The 23,350-nt window shown below is 41.1% G+C and overlaps 1 protein-coding gene across 6 annotated transcripts in view; it reads left to right on the top strand.

Moving 5' to 3' along the window:
• FGD3 (FYVE, RhoGEF and PH domain containing 3) overlaps positions 1 to 19,849 on the top strand; it is a 100,522-nt gene extending 80,673 nt beyond the window's left edge. For 4 of the 6 annotated variants that reach the window (XM_038148833.1, XM_038148830.1, XM_038148835.1 and 1 more), the window contains 4 exons: positions 4,050 to 4,172; positions 6,441 to 6,593; positions 8,131 to 8,271; positions 14,094 to 19,849. In XM_038148833.1, coding sequence (XP_038004761.1) covers positions 4,050 to 4,172; positions 6,441 to 6,593; positions 8,131 to 8,271; positions 14,094 to 14,318 — 642 coding nt within the window. In that variant the 3' untranslated portion in view covers positions 14,319 to 19,849. Of the gene's footprint in view, positions 1 to 4,049; positions 4,173 to 6,440; positions 6,594 to 8,130; positions 8,272 to 12,434; positions 12,528 to 14,093 lie in introns of all 6 variants that reach the window. The other 2 variants (XR_005258354.1, XM_038148832.1) reach the window with 2 other exon arrangements.
• The last annotated feature ends 3,501 nt before the right edge of the window (positions 19,850 to 23,350 follow it).

Genomic DNA, 23,350 nt, shown 5'->3' with positions numbered 1-23,350 from the left:
ATAACTCCTTTGGTAGTGGATATATGCTGCACGCACATCAGAGTTGGTTCCTTCAGTTTGTAGCACTGGGTTTGGAGAGGGGGAGATTTGTATGGGCTTTTTTTGTTGGTTGTTTTGTGGGGATTTTTGGTGGGGTTTTTTTGCGCTTTTTTGTTGTTGTTGTTGTTGTTTGGTTTTGTGTGCATGTATTTAAATTGTGATAGGGAGCTGCACTGATTGAAGGGAGAAGGACAAAAAGATACCAGGAAATCTATCTGATTAATGCTGTTGCATTGTGTAACTCAGAATTTCATATCCAGAACCACATTTTGAGTAACACTTCTTCCACAGTACAATTTCCATGTTTCTGCTAGTGCAGAGGAAGAGATGATAGTACTTTCATATGACTCTGGCCTGTAAAACATTGGCTGCCATAAAAGCAAAATATACTTTCAAAGGTATTATTCATTTTGCTCAGTAAAATGGCTATAACTGCTGCTGAATCAAACCAAGGGTTTGAGTCCTTAATAAGATCTATTTTTTATTATTCTTATCTCTCTCTTCCAGATTAAAAGATTTTCAGGAAATGCCTAGGTTAGTTGAATTTACTGAAAAATAAGCCTCAACAAGAACAAATAACCACCAAAAATACCCTTACCTGTAGAGACGTGCTGTAGGATGTTACGTATTACCGGGACGATTTTAGTAACAAAGGAGCCATTTAGCAGCACCTCCAGACCTCTTGCCAAGCCTGGAACCTTCTGGTAGAGTGCACAGTGTCAATGCAAAGCTGTTAAACAAGCCAGCAACCTGACCTGTAAAAAAACCAAGTTATAAGAGTTTGTAATTAGTGTGCTCCTTGCTGGTTATTTTTTGTCTTCACTTAATATTTTCCCTTAACAATTTTTAATTTATTTACAGTCAATTTTGTGATTAGTGTTTTGTGCCTTGAGTTACAGATGCTGTATTTAGTGAGCTACTTAAAAAAAAAAAAAAAGATGTTTTATAGTATTAAAAAAAACCCCAAGCCTACATAAAAATTTTTGTTGGTCTTAAGTATATACATTTTATTTGTAATTAAATAAAAAACATGTATATTTTTAGTTGATTATAAATTGTTGTGTCAGTGATTTGCATATGATAGCATATCTTGACATGTTAAGTAATTTTCCTTAAATCATGTATTTAAAGAAAAATGTAATTCCCAACATAGAAAAAAAAAAATGGAGTTGATCAAAAAGACAAAGTTAAAAATACCCCAAATTGTGTAGTATTGATTCTGGGCTCTAATTTTGCTAAAAATGAATAATATCAAGAGAATAATGAATAAAAATGTTAGTTGCATCTTCAAAAAATTATGAATTTTTAGTGCTGACATCCCTTTAGTACAGCTCAGTGAGAGCACAAGCAATACATTGTGTGCTCAACAGCTTCACGTGCAAACCACTTGGTGGCAGTGGTGGCCAGCACACTGGGAGCTCTTTCCTGTGCTTCCCCAGCCTGCCTGAGAGGCTTCTGGGATTTTCTTCAGCATTCACATTCACGTTTGCATTACCAGACAATGAAGTCCTACTGTAGGAAGGCTCATCTGCTTGTCTATTGCATCATGGTACCTCTTTGCTGAATTCTCTTGCTGCTCTGCCCTGCTAGTGCAGGTTATGCTCAGACTTCTGTATGCAGGAGGAAATATGAGCCTGTGGAAAATGTCTTACACATAGTCTTGCCAGTATAATGTTGGCATGTAGAGAAACAAACTAAAAGATTACGAAGTACAAAATCTGCTATATAATTTTAAAATATTTTTCACTTATAGTAAGCATTTCCATAAACACTTGCTGATTGCAACCCCATTGTGGGTTGCTCCAGGTAGTTAATTTATAAATGGAAAATACACCTGTAAGAGCATAATGAGAAGGAAAATATTTAAAACTGCTTTTTAGCTCATGTGTCTGCTCATGTTAGAGTCTTGTCAGACTGTATGAGTCTCATGAACAACATTGGGGCTGAATTTCTACCTGCTGGCCCAGACAGAATGAAATACCTGGCGCAGAGCAGCTGTGGCTGCCTCTGGATCCCTGGCAGTGTCCAAGGCCAGGTTGGACACTGGGGCTTGGAGCAGCCTGGGAGCAGCCATGGCAGGGATGGAACGGGATGGGCTTTAAGGTCACTTCCACCCCAGACCATTCTGGGACTGTGTGATTCTCCAACTATATAGCTAGTAATAAATAATGGTAACAGCAGTCTCCTAAGCCCACTGCTTTTCTTTCTGTTCCTACCAGCTTTTTGGTGATTCTCCCCTGCATTTCAGAAGCAAATGGAGGCTGCATAGTTCACTAAGTTCAGATGTCTGCTTACTCAGAAGGCCTGCCACAGGCCTTCATCTTGCAGTCACCTGAGGTGTACCTCTTGCTGGGATACATGCTATTTTTCCACCAAAATTTTAAAATTCAAAGAAACTGTTGAGATTTAGAGAGTTAAATGCAGTAGAGTAAAAGCAAATTAGTACTCAAAACAGCCTAGTCTGAAAGAAGTAGATCCTGGCTCTGAACAGATTTTATGTGAGATTTTATGTTTTTTCCTGTCAGACTCAGTGGCTTCAAAACAGAGTTGGGTATATTGAGAAAGGTGAGAAATATGGCAATTATTCAAGCTCATTATTATCAAGATGCTGAAGCAAGGGCAGCTCTGTGTTAGCACTTCTTTTAAAAGGTATCAGCAGTAAATAAAGTAGCTTGTGTAATAAAAGACATAGTTGCAAAGTGACTGTTAAATTTATCTGCGATGAACAATGTGAGTTACAATGCATATCCTTGTTTGCTACTAAAGCCTTTTTGTTCAGACTGTGTTATGAGTCTGTGGTAAGGTCACCTGATCCATCACTGGGTGGGATGAGGGCACTGCCAGTGCAGGAGGGTCTCCTCTTTTTCACAGGAATGGAAAGGAATTTTTTTTTAATTCTTTTTCAGTGTCAGTAGTTAAATAACATTTTGTTGAAAAGGTCTTTCTTTTATAATAGCTCTCTGGAATTTGCCAAGTAATAAAGACTTTTTCATTTTTATTATCTTTTCTGCATCTACAATAGCAATGTTTCAAACTCTTCTGTTCTCACTGTATTCTGACAATGTTGAGAAATACTGTGAAATATTGCTGGCATTCTTCAAACACTTAAAGACATCTTTATACAGCACGTTGTTTTTTTGTGATCTGCACGTTGGCATGTTAATCATAGAATCATGGAATAGTTTGGGATGAAAGGGACCCTAAAGATCATCTCATTCCAACCCCCACCATGAGCAGAGACACTTTCCACTGGACCAGGTTGCTCAGAGCTGAATCCAACCTGGCCTTAAACACCTCCAGGCATGGGAAGTCCAGTTCATGCTGGATCCAGTAATGCTATTCAATTTATCAGGAAATTGTGCAATAGGGTTTGCTGAGTGACTTTAGGTATTGGCTTGCATTTAGAGGCTAACCTTGCCTGGCCACCTAGACAGCAGGTCCCAGATAGTGCAGGTCCCTGGCGCAGGTGTCCCTGCTTTCCTGAGGAGCCTTGTGCTTCAACTTGGGCTGGGAGGGAGACTAAGAAAACTCCTAAATTAAGCATTTGATGTTGGGTGGTGCAAAGTCCACTCCTAACACCATTCACTTCTTCAGTCAAGCCATTTACCCCCAAGTCTTCACATCTTCCCATCAAGGGAGGGAAGTTTACAGCGCACTCACGAAGTCAACATGTACCTTGAAAAAGGAAGAGGTGAGTGCTGGAAGGGAAGTTTTCTTGAGACGCCCACCTTGGCCATTCTTATACCTCTGTGCTGACAGACAGGGAGAGGAGATTGCTCTGTGGTGGTAAGGAGATGAGTGGGCAGAGATGGGCTGAGACCACATCATGTCCCCCCGAGACCCCTGATGGTTGAGCCAGCCCTCCAGCTGAGGCAGGCAGCAGAGTCATGCAAATTCTTTCCTAAAATGGTGTGAACCCCAAAGAGGATCTTTGTCAGTAGAACTGTATGAATAATGTTGCCATTATTTTTTATTATTTTTTAATCACTTACTTGTACTTTTAATTTCAGAGTGATTCTTCTAGGAAATCTTCCAAATCCAAGCGAGACAAAGAGAAACAGTCTTGTAAGAGCTGCAGCGAGAGCTTCAACTCCATCACAAAGAGGCGGCACCATTGTAAGCAGTGTGGGGCAGTAAGTATCCCAGCATGCTCAGCTCTTGAGTTTCTTCTGCAGAGACCATAGAAGACAATTTTTTATTTTATCAGGGGACTAAAAGACATTCTGGTTCATGGCAAGTCATTGACAGAGCAGGTTTTTTCGCTTGCTTTACTCTCTGGATATCAGGGGGGAAAGCAGCAAAACTGGTTCAAGAGTCCTAGTTTGTGCTGGTTTAAAGGCAAATTCAGTGCCTCAGTGGATAGAAAGAAAGGTGGTGCTTTTCCTGGGGGTGAGTGTGTATCTGGGGAGGGGGTTTTAGTTTGTTTGCAGAAGCAGTGGCCTGGAGACAGGCTCACTTCACCCAGACAGCAGCTCTTCTAAAATGAACAGCTGAACATGCAATATTAAAGATGGTATTAAGCTATTAGAGAGCATCCAAAGGAGGGCAATGAAGATGGCGAAGTGGAGCCATGTGAGGAGCAGCTGAGGGCACTTCTTCTCTTTAGCCTGGAAAAGAGGAGGCTGAGGGGAGACTCACTGGGGTCAACAACTTTCTCTGAGGGGAAGAGGGGGGGCAGACTCTGATCTCTCTCTGTGATCTCTTTCTAGAATGCAAGGGAAAGGCGTGTGTCGGGGAGGTTTACGGTGGATGTTAGAAAGAGGTTCTTCCCCCACAGGGTGGTCAGGCACTGAAACAGGCTCCCCAGGGAGGCAGTCACAGCACCAAATCTGCCAGAGCTCCAGGAGAGTTTGGACAACACTCTCAGGCACAGGGTGTGATGCTTGGGGATGCCCTCTGCAGGGCCAGGAGCTGGACTTGGTGATCCTTGTGGGTCCCTTCTCGCTCAGCATACTCTGATTCTGTGTTTCTTTCCCTAAAGAAATGTTGTGCAAAAGTGTTTTCCTCCTGCTTGGGAAACCAAAGAAAATCCATCCCAGAGGGCTGGGTAACTGAAGGCCCTTAGCCACCTCCCCTAGAGCCATTTATCAATGGCTGAATTCCCTTTTTTTCTGTAAATCACAACCATGGCCAAGATGAGATGGATTTCTGCAAAATTATTTGAAACCTCATTCAGTGTTCCTAATGTAACTAAGAGTAATGTTATTTAAATAATGTTAGTCATTTGAAGTAGAGATAAATTTTCAGCTGCAGAGAGATCTAAATGTATAGTTAAGGTGTGTAAAGAAAGCTCAGTCTCAGCAACTGAAATTAAATTGTGAAGGAGGCATTTCTACCCTAGAGTTCGGATTTTCAATCTTCTGGGTTTGCTTTTATTAAATAATGAAATAATTTCTGGGGGTTAAAAATGTCCCATTGCAAAGTCAGTGTTACTAAAGAAATGAAATAATGGCTTTCCCCCAGGAACAAAGAGATAACAAGAATTACAAAATGAATAATTTATCGTTAAACCATCATTTGTTGTGCAATGCCTTGTAACATGGCAATAGCATTCGAATTAAAGAAGTTAATTTGTCTGAAGGAAAGACTGTCATGCTGCTAAAAATGCTGTCTTGCTTTTGTTTGGGTAACACTTCCTGAATTAAGGCAGTCCTCTTCATATAGTAATTAAAGTCTTACAGTGAACCATCTAACAACATATGTGTGTGCTTTGCATTTTTGGTTATTATTGTACAGAAATTCAGAATCTATGTCCATCAGGCTGACACCCTGGGGACAGTTTGTCTCCCTGGATCAGGTGTATTAGAGACAAATGTTTAGCATGAAAACAGGTTCTGGAGCTGAAGATCCAGCATTGTTTCCAAGCACTGGTTCTTCGGGCCCAATGTGCCATTGCACGCTCTTGGCAGCTGAGGCAGACAAATAATTTTTAATGGATAATATATTGGACTGTGTTCTTAAAATAGTTGGTACTTTCTGGATTACTCAGTTCTTCAGGATGTTCTTGATTGATGAGGAATGTCAGCCACTTTCACTCTGAAAATGAGTCCTTCTCAGACCATTAAAAAGCACTAATTGCTTTGCCAACTTAAGCTCTTTTTGACTTATAAAATGTTGTTTGAAAAGGCAAGAAAAGCAAACTTGTATGATGTTAGTCATACAGTATTTCCCCAAAGACATAAGTTTTCCTTAACTTGGTATTTTGGTATATGGCATAGGATCACATGCACATTAATTATTAATAATGGTAGATATAGTGAATATTATATTGGTCTCTCTATCTTACATTTAGATAGCTTTCATAGAATTTTGCTTTACTAACAACCATTCTGCAAGTCAATTTCTTTGATAAAGGGTTGTGTTTTAAACATGGCTAATTAAACACCATCTATCTGTTGCAGGTGATCTGTGCAAAATGCTCTGAGTTTAAGCCACTTGCAGATAACAACCGCCATAATCGAGTGTGTAAAGAGTGTTTCCTGCAGCTCCCAGCAATACCCTGCAGCCCTGGGATGGAAGCAGTTGGGGAACAGAAGAAAAGACTAGCTGCAGAGGTATAGTCTTTGGCTAAGAAACTTTGTGAGACTCTCTCTTTTTTTAGTGTACTCATTAAAAGTTAATTAAATTAGTTTTCTTTTCTGCCCCACCACACTATTTAATCCTCTGTATACTCATTGAACACGCCTGCAGCCTGGATGCTGTTTGTAGATGGTGAGCATTCATCATAGGATGCTGATCACACAGTGATGCATACAGGTTTGGTGGCTAAGCTTCAGCTTCCAAACTTACAAAAAAAAAAGGAAAACCCTCTGACTTCTTTTTATTATGGTGTATTTCCAATCTTGAGCTGTGCACAGTAACTATTAAAAAAATAATACCTGTTTTTTTGTGTTTAATGTAGCAACTCTATTTCCTGGGGGCTTTGACAGCTTTGTACCTAAACATGTGCGAGATCTCAGCAATAGGGTGGGATAAAGCCAGAGGTCCCCCTTGGCCTGAGCTGCCAGGTCTGCAGAGCGCAGAAAAAGTTCCAGATCCAGAAACTGACCCCATCAAAACCTTCAGATATGGTATCAGATATTGTCCTCTGTGGCAGGAGGTTGGAATGTGATGGTCTTTACAGTCCCCTCTGACCCCAGCCATTCTGTGATTCTGTGATATATGTTCCAGCTGTGACTACAGATGATGAGCTCTTCATGGGTGCCAATGCAGTCTGTGATATCTCATGACAAAATTTGCAGCACTGTTTCAGTAGGAAAAGTTGCAGGCGCAAACCTGCACCTACACAGGGAAGAGAGAGCCCTGTTAATCTGAAAAGCTGAGAGGCAAACCAGTGAAATGGGACCCAGGACTTTACTTCAGAAAGCAGATTACAACAAAAAGCTGTAAAAACCCAAGGAAAAGTGTTATTTTTCCCTCCTCTGCTCAGGCTGCTAGTTTTATTGTTAAATCTTCAAAGGATAAGGTAAAATGCAAGAAAGCCAGTGTATAGAAAGAAAAGATCAGAAAGGCTTTTTCTTTCCCTTCTATTTAGATTAAACTTTTTTAACAAGTTTAGTAGAAGCTGAAGAGATTGCCACTTAACAAATGTTATTAGCATCTGCCAGAAATCTTCGGAAGGCTTCTGTGCAAATCCTAATGCAAACAGGAATTTTGATTTTCTTTGCTTTCTATGAGAGCACAATTTCTTCCAATTTTATTTTTTACACTCTGATTTGGCTTCACCATGCACAAGAGGTTCTGTTAATAAACCTTTTGCATTAATTTGAAGTCATCTCCCAGCCTGCTTTGCTAAGCAAGAAATGAGGTGCATCATCTTAATTACCATTTTCAATTTATGGGTAGAAGTTGAATTTAGCTTCATGTCTGCTGGGAATGGTGGTTCTGCCTCTGTTACATGGAATTCTGCTATTTCTTAATTTTATATAATAATTATTAATTTCTTATTTGGTTATGACCTACCCCACATTTGCCCTCAAGTGTTATTTGACTCTGCACCACTTGAGTATTTTATATTTAATTCTAAGTATTTTGCACACTTAAACATAAATGGAAACAGCTCTGTTTTATTTTTTTCCCCCCATCATCCAGAAGCAAAGCAACCTTGTGGCTGAAAACAGCCTCTTCAGCAGCTACCTCCAGTTCCTTGAAAAAGGGAAGACTTGGTACAAAATGTGGGTGACCATCCCCAAGAGTGAACCTCTTGTTCTGTATCTGCAAGGAAGCAGCCCGGTAAGATGGCATTCATGAGGGCTAACACACAGAAAAAGAAAAGCATAAGTTTAAACATGTCGAGCTGAGAAATGAGGCAAAGGATTTGGCTTGGTTTCAACAACAGAACTGAATTTCCTATTCTGGATATGGCACAAAGCCTCAGAGATTTTTAGGTTACCTTGTTACCTGTACTTACTGCTGATACAGTTGTGAGCAAATGTTAAAGCTCGTTGCTTTTGCATTCAAATTTTTAACAAAAAAAGAGGACAAAACAAGGATAATTAGGTTATGCTTTAGCTTTTTTTAAGGTTTTAGACAGGTGTAGTCAAGGATTTTATTACACTGTCATTAGGGAAAGCACTTTCTTGTTAAATATAAAGAGCTGCAAGGGAGGTTGAATATTGCAATTGCTGGAACTGCTGGTTCAAGCGTTTGTTTTTTTTTAACCTAGTTCTGGGTTGATGGGATAGAGGAATTTGTGAAAATGTAGATGTTCTTCAGCCTGAAAAATTATAAAGCTCCTTGTCATAGCATCATGGGGTTTTAACTTTAATTGAAATACTTACATTTATAAAAGTTTTTTGTCTCTAAATGTACTGTTGAAGCTAACTAGCATTTGTGTGTGATGTAAATCAAGGGAAACATCTGTGTCCAAACTAGAAATATCTGTCATGCTTCCTTAGCACTGAAGAATGACAATGCTGAAAGGCGATTCTCCACATCCAGTTTTGCATTTGGCATTTGACACATTTATACACAGCTTTGTTTTATCTCCTGTGTGGGATGGAAGTAGTAATGGAACTGAATTCAGGTAGCAATTACCCTGCTGTAGTTGTAGTGATAAAAAGGTTTTCTTTTTATTAGCATCTGTTTGTGGCTAGGATCAGTCAAGGAAATAAATTTTCCCTGTGATTTTATAAAACATTTCAGAGTAAAGCTCACCCTGTATCTGATCAACAAATACTACACCTTGTCATTAGAGCTGTGTTCATTTCACAGCTTCTCAGCAGGAGCACGTCTGGCTTTAAGTAAGTTTGTGTGATGTTTGAAACAAAATGCTCAAAGAGGCTGAAAGCTTGAATTTGGAGCTTCAGCCCCCTTGGCTCCATCTGTGATTCCAACCCCACAATGGGTAAGCCTCCAATTTGTCCTGCAGACAGCAAGCTGCCTGGTTTCCCTCCTAGTCAGCGGGACATGCCTGGCTGAAATTACACATTGGAAAAGCAAACAGCCTTGGACAAGGCACTAAAACAAAGGCAAAAAATCCAGTCTTTGGCTCTCTCTGGAGCCACGGTCCAGAGAAAGGAATAATGCTTTAAAAAGCCAGGCAGAGAGAACAGCTTCACCCACAGAACTTTCCAACTGATGCGCAAGCTGTGCCTCAGCCAAGGGCCAGTGCAAGCCCTGCATCCACACAAAGCAAGCCATATTGTCTCACACTTGGGCAAGGAGAGTGGGAATAGAGGGAGAAAAGTATAAATTCTTTGGCCTTCCTCACACAGAAACAATGTGTGTCATCTAAAAAGTGGTGGGGGGAGAAGTTGAGATGAAGCAACACCCCTTACACAGTATGATTGAGAATTTCTCCTGCTGCCAACTGATTGTTGCGGTACAGCACAAATAATAATCCATGGACATAAATCACCTGCATTCAGTGCAAACTCAATGATGCTTGATTCTGCAGGCCCGACCTGACAGTCATGCAAAACCACAGATGGAAGCTGGAGGAACTTCTCTGCTTCAGTTGCTTTGTCCATGTCCTGCCAAATTTGATCTAGAGCCTCTGCTGATATTACTAGTAAGATCCTATTTTTTAGGGGAAAAAAGTGCCTTTGGCACTGATCGTCAATTTTATGACAGTTAAATTTAGAGGTTAGTGTCCTCAACTATTTCAGGGGTGAGAGAATTCTTCCAATAAAGTATCAAGAAAGCAAAAGAACAAGGTTATTTATCTTACATTCCAAAACCAGTATTTACTGTCAGGAATGAGACTATAAACAACAAAAGTTATTCCTTTCTTCAAGGGCCTGCCATTCCCATTTGTATACTTCAATTTGCATCCAACTGCAAGAAAAAATTAGGAAGTCCTATATCTTGATATTAATCCAACATTTTGTTAATTCTGGTTTACATAGGTTACACTAAACTTCTGAGGAAAATCTCTTCCAGAGCATCATTATTGGTGTCTGGATGTCTGGAATCAGTTGGGAGCCACTCATATGCTTAAATATTCTTGTCCCAGGCATAGTTCTATTTGCATAACCACCTCTGTGGATCTCACAGACCTCTTTATACCTGCGAAGAAGCATTTCAGTGCCTGAGATGTGTCTTTTGGGAATAATATTGCCAACAATAGTATTAAACTCTTGAAACACAGAGTAAATCATGACTGTAGGAGTTTGAAAGTCAGGGGATTATTGTTAAGAAGAACAGAAAGAATAGATGCCTCTTGGGAAGAAGGAGCAAACCAAGCTGAATCTGGAGCTTTGAATACAGTGAAAGCTTCTTCCTCTGCACCCCTGGCCCTCATGCCAAAGGGATGCTAGTGCAGGTAGAAACCAGACTCACAGATTTAAAATAGCAAGAAAACTGTTCTTCTTGCTCTTTTGTTCCAAGAGAATGAATTAATCCCCTGAGTGTTCACAGTTCAAGTCTTGCATAAAACTTTAGGCATGAGGTTTGCCACTTATTTAGGTTTGGGAATCATACCAATTTGATTTGTCCTCAAATGGAGTCACAATTTGTACAGCTTTTTGTCATGCTTATCTCAGTGAAATTATAAGAGTTATAAGCAAAGACCACTTCAAGTGTAAGAAGCAGCAGTTTTAAGACAAATTAGTCTTTTCAAGGGCTCCACCTGGACCTTCTGCCCCCAGTGGCCTTGTAAAATGCACAGCTACTTGCAAAGCTCTGACATGATCTTACCTGAGTGAGATGTGCAAAGGCATCCAGGGTAGCAGCAAAAGTAATGGATTTTGAAGAAATATGAAGGGTAAAACTAGTATAGGTAAAGCTATACTAGTATATTAGCTATATTTATGTATATATCAGATATATAGCTATATTTATGTATATATCAGATCAAGCTTGATCCAAGAGAAAATTTTGCTTTATAAAGTAGAGAAATTTTCCATTCATCATGTAAATGTGATTTACTTTTAGAAAATAAGGGAGTAGCTGAGTTTGAAATTGAGCTCAGGGTTTTTTGAGAAGTTTTTTTTTCTTTTGGCTTGCCTGTTGATCCTGTTTAGTAAAAGCTTTACCTGGCCCTGCACTAAACTCTGCTTGCCCTTTTTTTGTTCTGAAGATCATAGGAGTTTCTCAATGACTTGTGTAAGGTTGGAGTTAGATCATGAGTGGATAAAGAGTGGAGTTTGGGTAGAGAAAAACATGGATTTTCTAAGCCCACTCAGAAGTAGGAGGGAGAAGATGCCACTGGTGGGTCATTGTTGTCCAGAAGGGCCTATACACTGCAAAGAGCTGTGCAGTGGTGGAGGCATGTCTGTATGCAGGGGTGCCTGAAACAGAACTGCCTGTGTGGTGTCACTGAGTATTCTGTTGCCAAATCTTAAACCCTGGGTGTTGCAATGGCTGTAACAAACCAATAAATACATGCTGGTCTAATGACCTAGATAAATAACACATTTGTGTTGTGCTGCTGAGGGTCAGGATGAGTGCACAGTGCTTGTGATTGCTGACAGTATTACACATCCACTAAATTTTTATCTATCACTCACTCTCTATCTGAGGAAAATTATTGTAATCAGCCCTAAAGTGAAGCTCTTTCAGCACTGGGTATTTTGGTTTGATGAAATACCAGTATCATGCAGTCGTACTATGTTGCATGCAGAAATACTTTTTTAAAATACAGTCCAACCACCCAAATCCTGTAGGCTCTTAAAACAAAAACATGAATTTCATCTTTCTTATAAGGCCTGTAAATCCTACTTACATGCTCAGTATAAAGCTGGAATTCCTCATGGGTGCATAATAACTGCTGGATTTGCTAGGCTTCAGGTGGGAGGGATGGGCTCAGCAGCAAAGGACATCCATGGATGCTGCTGGTCCCAAAGAGAAGTCTGGATTGGGGGTGGGGTATTCCTCAAGGCCAAGTGCTTCACCTTTACCTCTCAGTAGTACAGCTTTTCAGAGATAATGTAAATACCTTCCTTTTGGATCAGGCAGGTACAGACAAAGTGTCAAGGGCAGCCTATTAAGGGAGGATGCAAGACCAAAAGCAGACTGCTTAATTTGCCTGTGTCTGCACATGTTGGGTAGGTGCAACACATGCAATCCAAACATCAATTTGCTCTTACAGTGCACTTTGTGGCTACAAATAACATCATTTGTCATTGTCGTGGGCAACCTACAATTTTCCATTTGACAAGTCTAAATGTCTACTCTTCCAAACCAAGACCAGTGAAACAGGCATGGTTGAGCATGCATGTGCTCTTGTACATTTGTGTTCATCAGTCTCATGTTTGCTTGCTTGAGCAGTGCCACGTGTGCAGGAGCTGCTCCGTACATGCCAGTTCTTCTGCATGGGCAAGACCTTCCTGTTTTTAGGGATGTGGCTGTGGTTTCAGGGAATAGAAACTGTGCTGCATTTAGGACAACTAGTTACACTCAAATGGGAACTGAGTGTAACTTCAGTGTTTAGCCTAAAGCTGCTGTAAATCTCATTTAACAGTGCTTGGTCTTCAGGCAGTTGGACTCTGGCATTTTTGCATGACAATAACAAGCAATAGATGAATAAATGAAGAAGCCTGTATTGATAAACTGTGATACATTTTTGACTGTATTTCTTGCCCATTTAGTTAATGTATGTGTCTGCATTAATGTGAGCAATTTTGATACTTGAATTACTTTAGACAAAGTGTGAGAAAAGTAGGCATCTTTTTTGGCCATTGTTCTCAGAGTTTTGGTCCTCTTCCAGATTTACCAAGTCATCTGCATTTGGTGTGGGCTGACAAAAGAATGACTTTGCCTCTTCTCTGTGGGATGCTTCGTTAGCTTTGGTATGCGGCTGCAACACAAGCAGCTGCTACAGAAGGTGACAGCTTTGTACAGATGCTTGATGCCTGTGTGATTCAGACTTCAGTTTGGGGACTCATCTTTAGAAACACTCTGCTGGGAGCAGTTGAAGAGGTTGCTTGGCCATGGCACACCTTGCCTTGCTAAAATATATCTTTCTTGAGAGCTTAGGAGAGGAGTTGGTTGATGCTCAAGATGTGACTGTTAGAGAGCTGTATTGCTCCTTAGATCTGTGAGTCAATCTGGCTTTGAAAGGATGGTCAAGAATTTGAGCATTGGCTTTCTTGACATGTCTCAAAGGCATCATCAATTACTGAAAATCAAAAATTGTCTTTTCTTTCAAAGACTTTTCCCTTGCCCTTTAGTTGCCTTGGTATCTCACAGGGCCCAGCTTTGCTTAACTGCTTCCTTTTAACCAATCCTACAAAGTATCCCAGATGTTCAAAAGGAACAACATCAAACTCTTCTCAGCTGGCTCCCACTGCCTGTACCTAACGCAGAGGAAGTTTTGTAAAAGACACACACATAAGTTATATGAAATTGTATGAAAATCCCTGGCCATATTTACTGTGAAAGGAAATCAGTGAAGTAAGAATAAAGCACCAAGTCATTGCTTTTTGCTGGTGTAAGCTGAGCAGTCAGTACAGCCTTGTCCCCGCTTCCTTCATTGCAGCGCTGAACAAGGAGCCTGGGACTGCGTCTGTGTGCTTCCTGCAGTGTGCCTGCTGGCTTCATGCAGTGTACCCCCTCTCTCTCCTCAAACTGCATTTGGTCCTGAATCCTTGCATTTGTTTTCTCTCCTTTAGGATGGACGAAGCCCACGTCCAATCCCTCTGCCTGGCTATGAAGTCAGTTTACCAGGTTCTGGTGAGAAGTTTGATCTGAAGCACGTTTTTAAGCTTTGCCAGTCCCATCAAACTCTCTATTTCAGTGCAGAAGATGAAGAGCTGCAGATGAAATGGATGGAAATTCTCACCAAAGCTGCCAAAGGGGAGACTGAGGATACAGCTGAAGGGCTCAGCAGCCCATAGAGCAAGTTTCATTTAGTTTCTTTCCTACATACTATAAACCATCACTTGAATTTGGTATTCATGGCACTTTGGAATCTATATGGCTTTCTATTTTTATGTGTCTGCATAGGAAGTTCTGTGGTTTCTTACCTTTTATTGTACATTTTTCAAGTACAGTAGTTACCTGCCGTATATTATGTTAAAGAAAAAAGTAGTTATAGTTGTTGGTGGTGTCAATGCTGGTTTTAAAACAAAAGGCAAGGAGCAAAGCATTAATTTTTAAAAAGGTAATGGAAAATCATCAGTCTTGTTTTCCTAAATGTATATTTTCCAGTCCTTTTGATTGCTGTTGAATGCAGGATGTGTATATTCTGTGATTAGTTCTATAAATGCTGCCTTTTAAGTTAAATGTAAAGGCTTGTGCTGGCCACTGACATTCCATTCTCAGCCTCACCCTCCTGGTAAGGTCTTTGTGATGTGTGAGCAATGTACTGAGTGTTTTCCTGTTGCTAAAACCATGTCTCTGCTGTTTTGAGATGAGCTGTTCAAATGACAAATAGTGTAGAAGGGACTTCTAAAAATGACTGCAAATCGTGCAGAACAGAACATTAAGAAGTCCCATTGATTTTAAGCATTTATTATATTGATTGCTTTCTTCTGGAAACAATATCTTCCTTCCTTCTATTGGAACCCATTTTGATGTAAGTGAACAAACATTTTATACTGAAAACTGGGTTATGATCAATAAACAAAAACATTTTTAGTACATACCATACAAAAAGGTGACTTTTTTGTTGTATTGGTTAATTTAAGTGGCCTAGATTTTATTTATATAATTTGTAAATAATGTTTCATAAGTATTTTTAAGAATTTTTAAAAGACCTCAGCTAATTAACAGGATTTAGTACATAGTGTAAGAGATATTTGTATGAACCGAATTTGTAATTTAATTTTCCTGTTCACCTGTTTTTATCTTATTTTCAAACATAAATGCTTATCTATTTAAATAAAAATTCCTGCAGTTAACTCCTGAGCCAGATTTCCAAGGCACAGCAAAGTTTAGATCAACATTTAATATAGATTAAAAAAAAATATAAAAGTCTAAAACAAACAAAAAAAAGGCATGTCTGTTCCTAGTTGTAGTAAGCATGTAGTATCTATCAGAATGAAATAAAATCTGTCACAGTACTGTATTTTTAAATTGTTTGGTTTAACTTTTATTTCCTCTTCAGCCTTCTATATTTTCTGATATTGATAGAGAGGAAGAAATGCTCCATATGGACAGAGTGGTTTAGAATTTTTGAAAATTAGTGGTCTGCATCAGTGAGTATTTTTTGGACCTACAGAAAAGGATTTATCCTTGTTTGGAGTTTGGCTTATTTTTTACATTGGTGAATAAATCATATATCTGAAGTCCCTGATGATAAAAAATTAGAGGCCATGTATTTGATTATCTACTGGAAAATTTTCTTGAGACTTGCATCTTTCTTCCTTATCCACCCTCTCCCAACAGTCTACACAGAAGAGATTTCTTGAAGAGTAGCTTTTACCATGAAAAGGAATTATTTCCAGTGTGTGTTATTTCTTCTCCCAAGCTTCCTTGAAAATGTAATGATGAAGAGTGCTTGAAAATTTACTCATTTAGTAACATTTCTGGTTTGGAGGTGGGGTTTTTGTTTGTTTTGTTTATTTACAATGTGTTAACATTCTCTCATTATATGATTTTAAGCAATCAAGGGAAATGTGCATAGTGAACACATTAACAAACCAACATGCAGTAATGCAAGAGCAAAACACCCTCAGAGAATAGCCCCAGGCTACAGAATGCTGTTGAAGGAGAGTCTCGCTTGGTCATCATTGATTGACCAGCACAAGGTCCCAGAATACAGAGCTGCTGTGAAATCACAATCAAATGCTCTGAGAAATCACCACACATCTCTGAAGGCTTGTCCTAAATTTACAGCAGGATCTAATCTCGTCTAGATCAAAGGCTGGAGGGTTAGGACCTTTTTTTCATTCTCCTCCCTCATCTTCTCTCCTTTGGAAGGAGGTAGGAACTTCAAAAGCTGAAGAAATAGGTGTTGCTGACACTATTTGTCATAAAAGCTGTAAGCTTTAGACTTTCCTTTGTCATATAAGCTGTTCTTCTGAGCTCAGTCTGCTTCTGTACAGAGGGTAAGCACAGGGATTAAGCATCCCATAAATACTACATGTGTCTTTGTATTAGTGCATAAATAAGATTTAAGCAACTAATAGCCCCTTTCTAGCTCTACATAGAGCTGAATTATATACGCTGGCCATGATAAGACCAAAGAAAAAAATTTAGATGTGGCAGCAGCAGCTAAGTTCAACCAGGGGACTAAATTGTGATTAAGTGGGGATTGAAAGTACAATACCCATAGCTGTGGTGTCCTGACATCAGCACATTTCACAAAAGATGCCAAAATCTCACAGTAAGCCAAGAACCTTCTCTGTGCATGAGGGATGTGGCCTGTGGAGCTGCACCAACAAATCTTCTCCACTTTGCTGCTTGCAACCATGAAGTAAAACCCTCCAGGTCTTTCTGACTCTGCCTGTCAGGTCAGGCACCAGACCCTACCTGCCTCATAGACCAAACATTCCTGCTCTGAGCATGGCTGGAGCAGAATTAAACCACACTGTGGTGCTCTAGGCTCTCAGGCACTGAAGCATGCCAAAGTTCTGCTGTGTTTGGGAGCTTGGAAGCTAAACCTCACAAATCTTGAGAGAGTTTTCTTGGTCCTCACTGTCAACAGCTGGATAAACCTTTCCTTTGCTTCTCCAAGAGCTGCTGTCTCTCTCCAAGGTGCCCATCATCTCTTGCCTGAATTAAACTGATGTGTGTCATTTTTTCCTGTCTTTTTTCTGTAAATTGACAATCAATTAAGGGTTAAGGTTTGGGTTAAGGGTGTGAACACCCCTGGATTTGTTTCAGGAAGATTTCATTAACAAATCAATTAGCTGTATTTAATCTCATTCCCACAAATTTTTCATTCAGAGTGTTTATTTATTAATTTTCTTATTAAAATGTCGTGTTTTGCCTTCAGAAAGAAGAGCTGGCAAATGCAAAAGTACAAAGAACTGGCAAGGGAAAAAGGCTGTGACAGAGCAGACAGATGGGGCCAGTCTCCAATTATTTATTTCCTTCCTAGAGGTGGGATGCATGTTGGTAGGTGGCTTATTTTGCAGGTGATGAGAAAGTGAGGTGATCAGGATGAGGAACAACATTGAACTACGACTCGGACAGACACAGCATTCCAGAAATTATCTGGATCCAGTTGATTCACCTACATCATCTCCACCTACATTTGAGCCTTTGGTACTGTAGGAGCAATAGCTGAGCTCTACTGCTGTCATCCTTGAGCTTGGACAAGACTCACTGTCAACACCAAGACTACACAAAATCAAACCAGTCAGTTAAGAGGTTTTATTTGAAATCAATGTCTCCATTTAAAATGATGAAGAAGGAAGTTGTGGTTTTGCTAAATGATGTGTGACCTTTTAATATCTCTGGCCCCAAATTGCTCATGGGTATCTAAAGGATCGGGGTATTGTGTCCAGGGTCCATCACGGGCAAAGTCAGCATGGACAAATCTACTGAGAAACAGGAAAACTCTGGAAATGGATGGTCCTTACCTGCTGTGTCTGCTGCGGATCATCAGCACCAGGGAATCTGGGCCAGGTTTTCACAGAGGCAAATGGGACTGCTCCATTCAGATGGACTATTTATTAATCTCTTATAAAAAGGCTAGATTTCAGTGTGCTCATTTGGTTTACTTGTTTTCCATCCTCTGTTGGCTTGGATGGGTTACACAGGGTTCATTGACTGAGGGTTTAGGAGAACTAGTGCCACCATATCAATGCCTGGTTGTGATCAAGTAAGGGTTTTGGCTAAATCATAGAATCACACTTTTGTTTGGATTGGAAGGGACTTTGAGATCATCTTGTTCCACCTCTTACCATGGGCAGGGACATCTTCTACTATCCCAGGGTGCTCCAAGCCCCAGTGTCCAACCTGGCCTTGGACTCTTCGGGGATGGGGCAGCCACAGATTCTCTGGACATCCTGTGCCTGGGCCTCACCACCCTCACAGGGAAGAATTCTTTCTCACAGGAAGAATTAATTTCTTAAATCTGGACCCCATGAGTCCCCACGAGGTGAGCACAATCATATACATATATGTAAAACTGCTTCTAAAGGTGATGCAAGGGAGGGAATCTTTTTTCTGTTTTCATGGAATTCTTTGTCACTGACAGATGCTCACAGCTGCTTGAGAGAGAAAGATGACAAAGCTGTGAGTTTCTTGTTTGATGCTGGAGCTGCTCAGAGAGATAAAATACAGTAGAGCAGTGAAAATGAGGGATATGCTTTTATGTCCATTATAAGAATCTTCAGAGACGGAACAAAGTAATCACTTTGCTGGAGCACACTGGGGCTGTGTGTATATGTCTGTCTCCCTTTTCCAACACTGATGTGGAGATGACACTTGTGGTTTTGGGAGGTGACCACCTGTACCTGCCCAGAGCACACAGCATAGCCAGGTAAGGAACCTGTCTCCAAAGCAGATGTGAGGGAACATGTATGGATGTGTGACTGCCAGCTGCCCGATGCTCAAAGATATCCCAAGCTAGAGATGGTACCTGGTCTTTAATAACCCCTTAGAGGGTTTTTGACCTAGAACTTAGCAGATAATATTTTTCACTGTGCCTTTTTTTTTTTTTTTTTTAATAACCACAGTATCTTGTGCCAAAGAATTCTGTACCTAAACGCCACCTTGGCTAGAAAGTTTCTTCCCTTTTTTGAAGTTGTAGTGCTAGCACCTCCCAGGTCTGGCCTGGGAAGCAGCACTGAACAGCTTCCCTCTAACCTTCCTCAGGACCTTGAGGTTGCACAGAACTCTCCTGGGTCTTCCCAGGTGTCTCTGTAGCTAAAGAGTCTGTTTCTTTGTCCCTTGCTGGGTAGCTCTGATCACATTTGTTTCCCTTCCTTGAGTCTCCTTTCTTCAACCACACAGGACATGAGGTGGCTCAAGAGCAGATGCTGGGGCAGGGAATTTTTTTTCTCACATTTCTGTCCCAGACTGTTTATATCTGAGACAAAGAATACTTGAATATTTTCTCTTTTCAGCATCTTGTGCCATTTTGACTGTCTTGAACAATAGTGATGTGCCAGGGCTTTGCTGGTGGGCCATATTTCCCTTGTTCACTCCCTTAAGCCAGCTGGAAGAAGAAATATTAACCAATATCAGCTCAGTCTGTTTTGAAGTTGATGCTGGAGATGTACATGCATATCCTTCAATCACTGCCCTTTGCTAAATGAGAAAACTGCCAATGCTGCAGAGCATCTGTGCAATTATATTTGAATGCACCACTTACAGACTGTGACAAATCCATGATGTGAATTGAAAAGTGCAAAACGTTAAAATAAAAATCGCTTTATAAAATTGCAACAATCCATTTAAAATTGCACAGAGGAAATGCAGAGCTGTAAAAAGCACTGAGCATCCACCATAAAATAAAATAAAATAAAATAAATCTTTATTTGCTAGAATGGGTACTGGGCAGCTCCTTGGCTGGTACAAATGGATGGACTTAGTTACAGCTCTCTATTAAATTAGCTAAGGATCCGACCATATAGCTTTGTTGGATCTTTAAGCATTTCTGCTTCCTGCCAAGACTGAGATAACCAGTGATTTACAGCACAGCTTTTGCTGTCCCTAGATGCACAGGAAACTTGAGCAGGATGTCCGCTCCACATTTGGAGACAGGGCCCAGTGGGTTTTCATTGGTCTTGGCTTGCAAATAGTTAATGTTCTCCCTCTACAGTGAATTTCCCGCCATTTCACCTAGCACAGAGAAAACCTGACACTACAGTATTATTCCAATAGCTGCTAAATTTTTTTGCCTGAGAGATCAATTTTGTGTCAAATTTGTGGCATGTTAGCAATTCTTCCCTGATTTCTGAAGTATGCACTAGGTTTAGGATAATAATGCATTTCTGTAAGTCAGTAATGAAATTGTCACTTAAGAACAGCACACCTACACTTTACTATGCTCCTTAGAGATTGCTTCCTGTTGCTGTTTGGAAGGGATAAAAGCAAATCTAATATGTGTCTTGTGCAAGGGTCTAAAGCAGTTGCTGGTGTTACATGAGCTCAATCCTCTTCTGAATTATGCAGATCAGATCCCCAGGATTTGATCACATGTGCCAACTTTACTACACAAACCTTGCCACGGCACTGTGGTTCAGGACAGGTTCTGAACAGGTTCCACCAAGTGAGTAGTGTTTCTCTGAAATGAGGGAAATTTACTTGATATTCACAAGGGCATAGATCGATAGAACAAGGGGAAGTAACTGTGAACTGAAGGAGGGCAGTGTTAGACTGGATATTAGGAATAAATTCTTTACTAGAAGGGTGGCGAGGCCCTAGCACAGGCTGCCCAGAGAAGCTGTGGCTGCCCCATTCCTGGGCGTGGCCAAGGCCAGGTTGGATGGGTCTTGGAGCAGCCTGGACTAGTGGAAGGTGTCCCTCGCCATTGCAGGGGGTGGAACTGGATGTACTTTAAGGTCCCCTAACCATTCTGTTTCTATGTTTACTTGAGGCTTATAAAATATAAAGCTCATCTCTGGTAGAGAATGACCAGGTATAGAATGAATATCCTGACATTTGTAAAAAGTAGATATTAGGATAAGGAAATTAAATAAATTAAATGAATTTAATGAAATTAATTTGTAAGGCCATGTCTGCTTAATCGGAACCATGCTGATTAGCCCCAAACAATGCTGGAGGAGACAGCTTTTGTGAGTGTTCACAGCAACATTTTATCTTGGACTGAAGACACAAATGGGTGTTCTCAGAGTGTTTGTTTTTCCAAGCTACCAACAAACAGAATGTGTATTGATGCCACTTGGCCTGTCACACTGTATTTATTCATTTCTATACAAGCAGGAACAAAAATGTTCCCTCCTCAAATTAGTTTAGCATTTTCAGGCTCCAATGGGATATATGTACCTGTGTGCTGCTGTGTTTTTCTATACTGTGGCACTGGACTGCACTTAATGATAATATAAGAAAATAGTTCCTGAACTGTGGCCCCAAGCTGAATCCACCACCTCCCTAACATCTACTAGAAACAAGCAAAACACACTGGAATTTGCAGCAGGCAAGCAGGTCACATGTTATCAGCCATGAGCCATTTTTACACAAGCATGGCAGAGCTCTGTGCCACTGACAGCCCAGGGAGTCCCTGGAAGAGCCAAAATGGAGCTGGGCATGAGCATACAGTGTGCCCTTGGCAGAAAGGAGTCTCCAGGTCCCTGCATGCAGTATTCCCTGGTACAGGAGCAGGTTGGTTTCTTCCACACTGGGGAGGATCACTCCTCCCTGCTGAGAGAAGCCACACTTTATTCCCACATCTATCATAGAATCACAGAATGGTTCGGGTGGACAGTAACCTTAAAGCCCATCTCTTTCTATTCCCTGCCTTGAGTGCTGTGTCCCGTTCTGAGCCTCCCAATTTAGGAAGGACATAGAGGGGCTAGAATGTGTCCAGAGAAGGGCAACAAGGCTGGTGAGGGGTCTGGAACACAAGTCCTGTGAGGAGCAGTTGAGAGAGCTGGGGTTGCTGATCCTGGAGAAGAGGAGCCTCATCAGACCTCATCACTCTCTACAACTCCCTGACAGGAGAGTGCAGCCAGATGGGGGCTGGGCTCTTCTCCCAGGCAATCAACATGAGGATAAGACGACACAGCCTTAAGCTGCACCAGAGGAAGTTTAGGCTTAACATAAGGAAAAGATTCTTCACAGAAAGAGTGGTTTGGCATTGGAAAGGGCTGCCCAGGAAGGTGGTGGAGTCACCATCCCTGGAGATGTTTAAGAAAAAACTGGACGTGCCACTCAGTTGACAAGGTGGCGTTAGGTCATAGGTTGGACTAGGTCATCTCAAAGGTATTTCCAACCTCCTTAATCCTGTGATACTGTGAGTGAAACTTATAGCTGGGAGAGGAGGAAGAGGAAAAGTCAGGGGGCAGAGTGAAGCCATCTTCCTGGGCCAGCAGCACACAACTGACCCAGTAATGGCAACAGATCTGACAACCCAACAGATCATTTCATGTCACTTCTAAAGGTCACATTTTTGTTTCAGCAATCTAATTGCTGAGCTTTTAGCTACCACACCTGTGCATGTATGATCTGACTAAACAGAAGCTGAGGCTGAGAGCTACTGTTCTCCTTTTCAAGAGTTACAGAACAAGCAACAGGGTCTGCCTAAGGCTCTGAGCAGTGTAGGCAAACGCAAGAGTCACTGCCTGGGTCTGAGGAGCTGATGCTCAGCTGAGCCAACCTCAGCTCCTGAGGCTCAGGGAAGAATGGGGTGGCAGCAGGGCCAGCCAAGAGAGGAGAAAGGGAATCAGCTTGCTGCTGCTGGAGGGCTGGAAAGCTGCCAGCACCAGGCTGGGATCTGGGAGCATGTCCCTGTTTGGGCAGGCAGCAAGGGGCAGGCAGTCCCTGCCTGGCACCTGCAGCCATCCACGCAGCTTTGCTGGGGACTGTCACTTCAGTAGTCTTGTGCCCTTGGCATGCCTGGGGCCAACTCAAATAACTAGGATTAAAAGAAAGGCAATGTTTTAGGGCAGTTTAGTGAAATCCAACAGTTAAATAATCCCTAAGAAAGAGCAGCAAGTGTCTGGCTGAGGCTGCATAGCTTCCATTGATGCTGAAGGTGAAACCAGAGGCGTTAAAAATTATGAAAGCACTCACCTGCAGCTAGGGAGGTGAGTGATGTTCTTGGGTGTCACACGACAGGGCTGCCTGTGGTGTTCCAGAACATGTGGAGCAAAACTAGCGCTGTTGGGTTATACATTCCCTTACAAAGCAAATCTGAATGCTGCCATGAGGTGAGTGGAATTCAGGTGCTGCTGTTTAATTTTCTTCTGTGAGTGCCTGTAAGGAAAAATTTGACTTGCAACACACTTGTGTTCAACTTGAATTGTGTAGCAGTAGCTGCAGGGGTAGTGGTTTACAGAAAAAAAATACT

The sequence above is a fragment of the Motacilla alba genome, chromosome 12, assembly GCF_015832195.1.
Source record: "Motacilla alba alba isolate MOTALB_02 chromosome 12, Motacilla_alba_V1.0_pri, whole genome shotgun sequence".
Lineage (NCBI taxonomy): Eukaryota > Metazoa > Chordata > Aves > Passeriformes > Motacillidae > Motacilla > Motacilla alba.
Note: the sequence above shows the minus strand (reverse complement) of the source record. Positions and strands in the feature narration are given on the sequence as shown.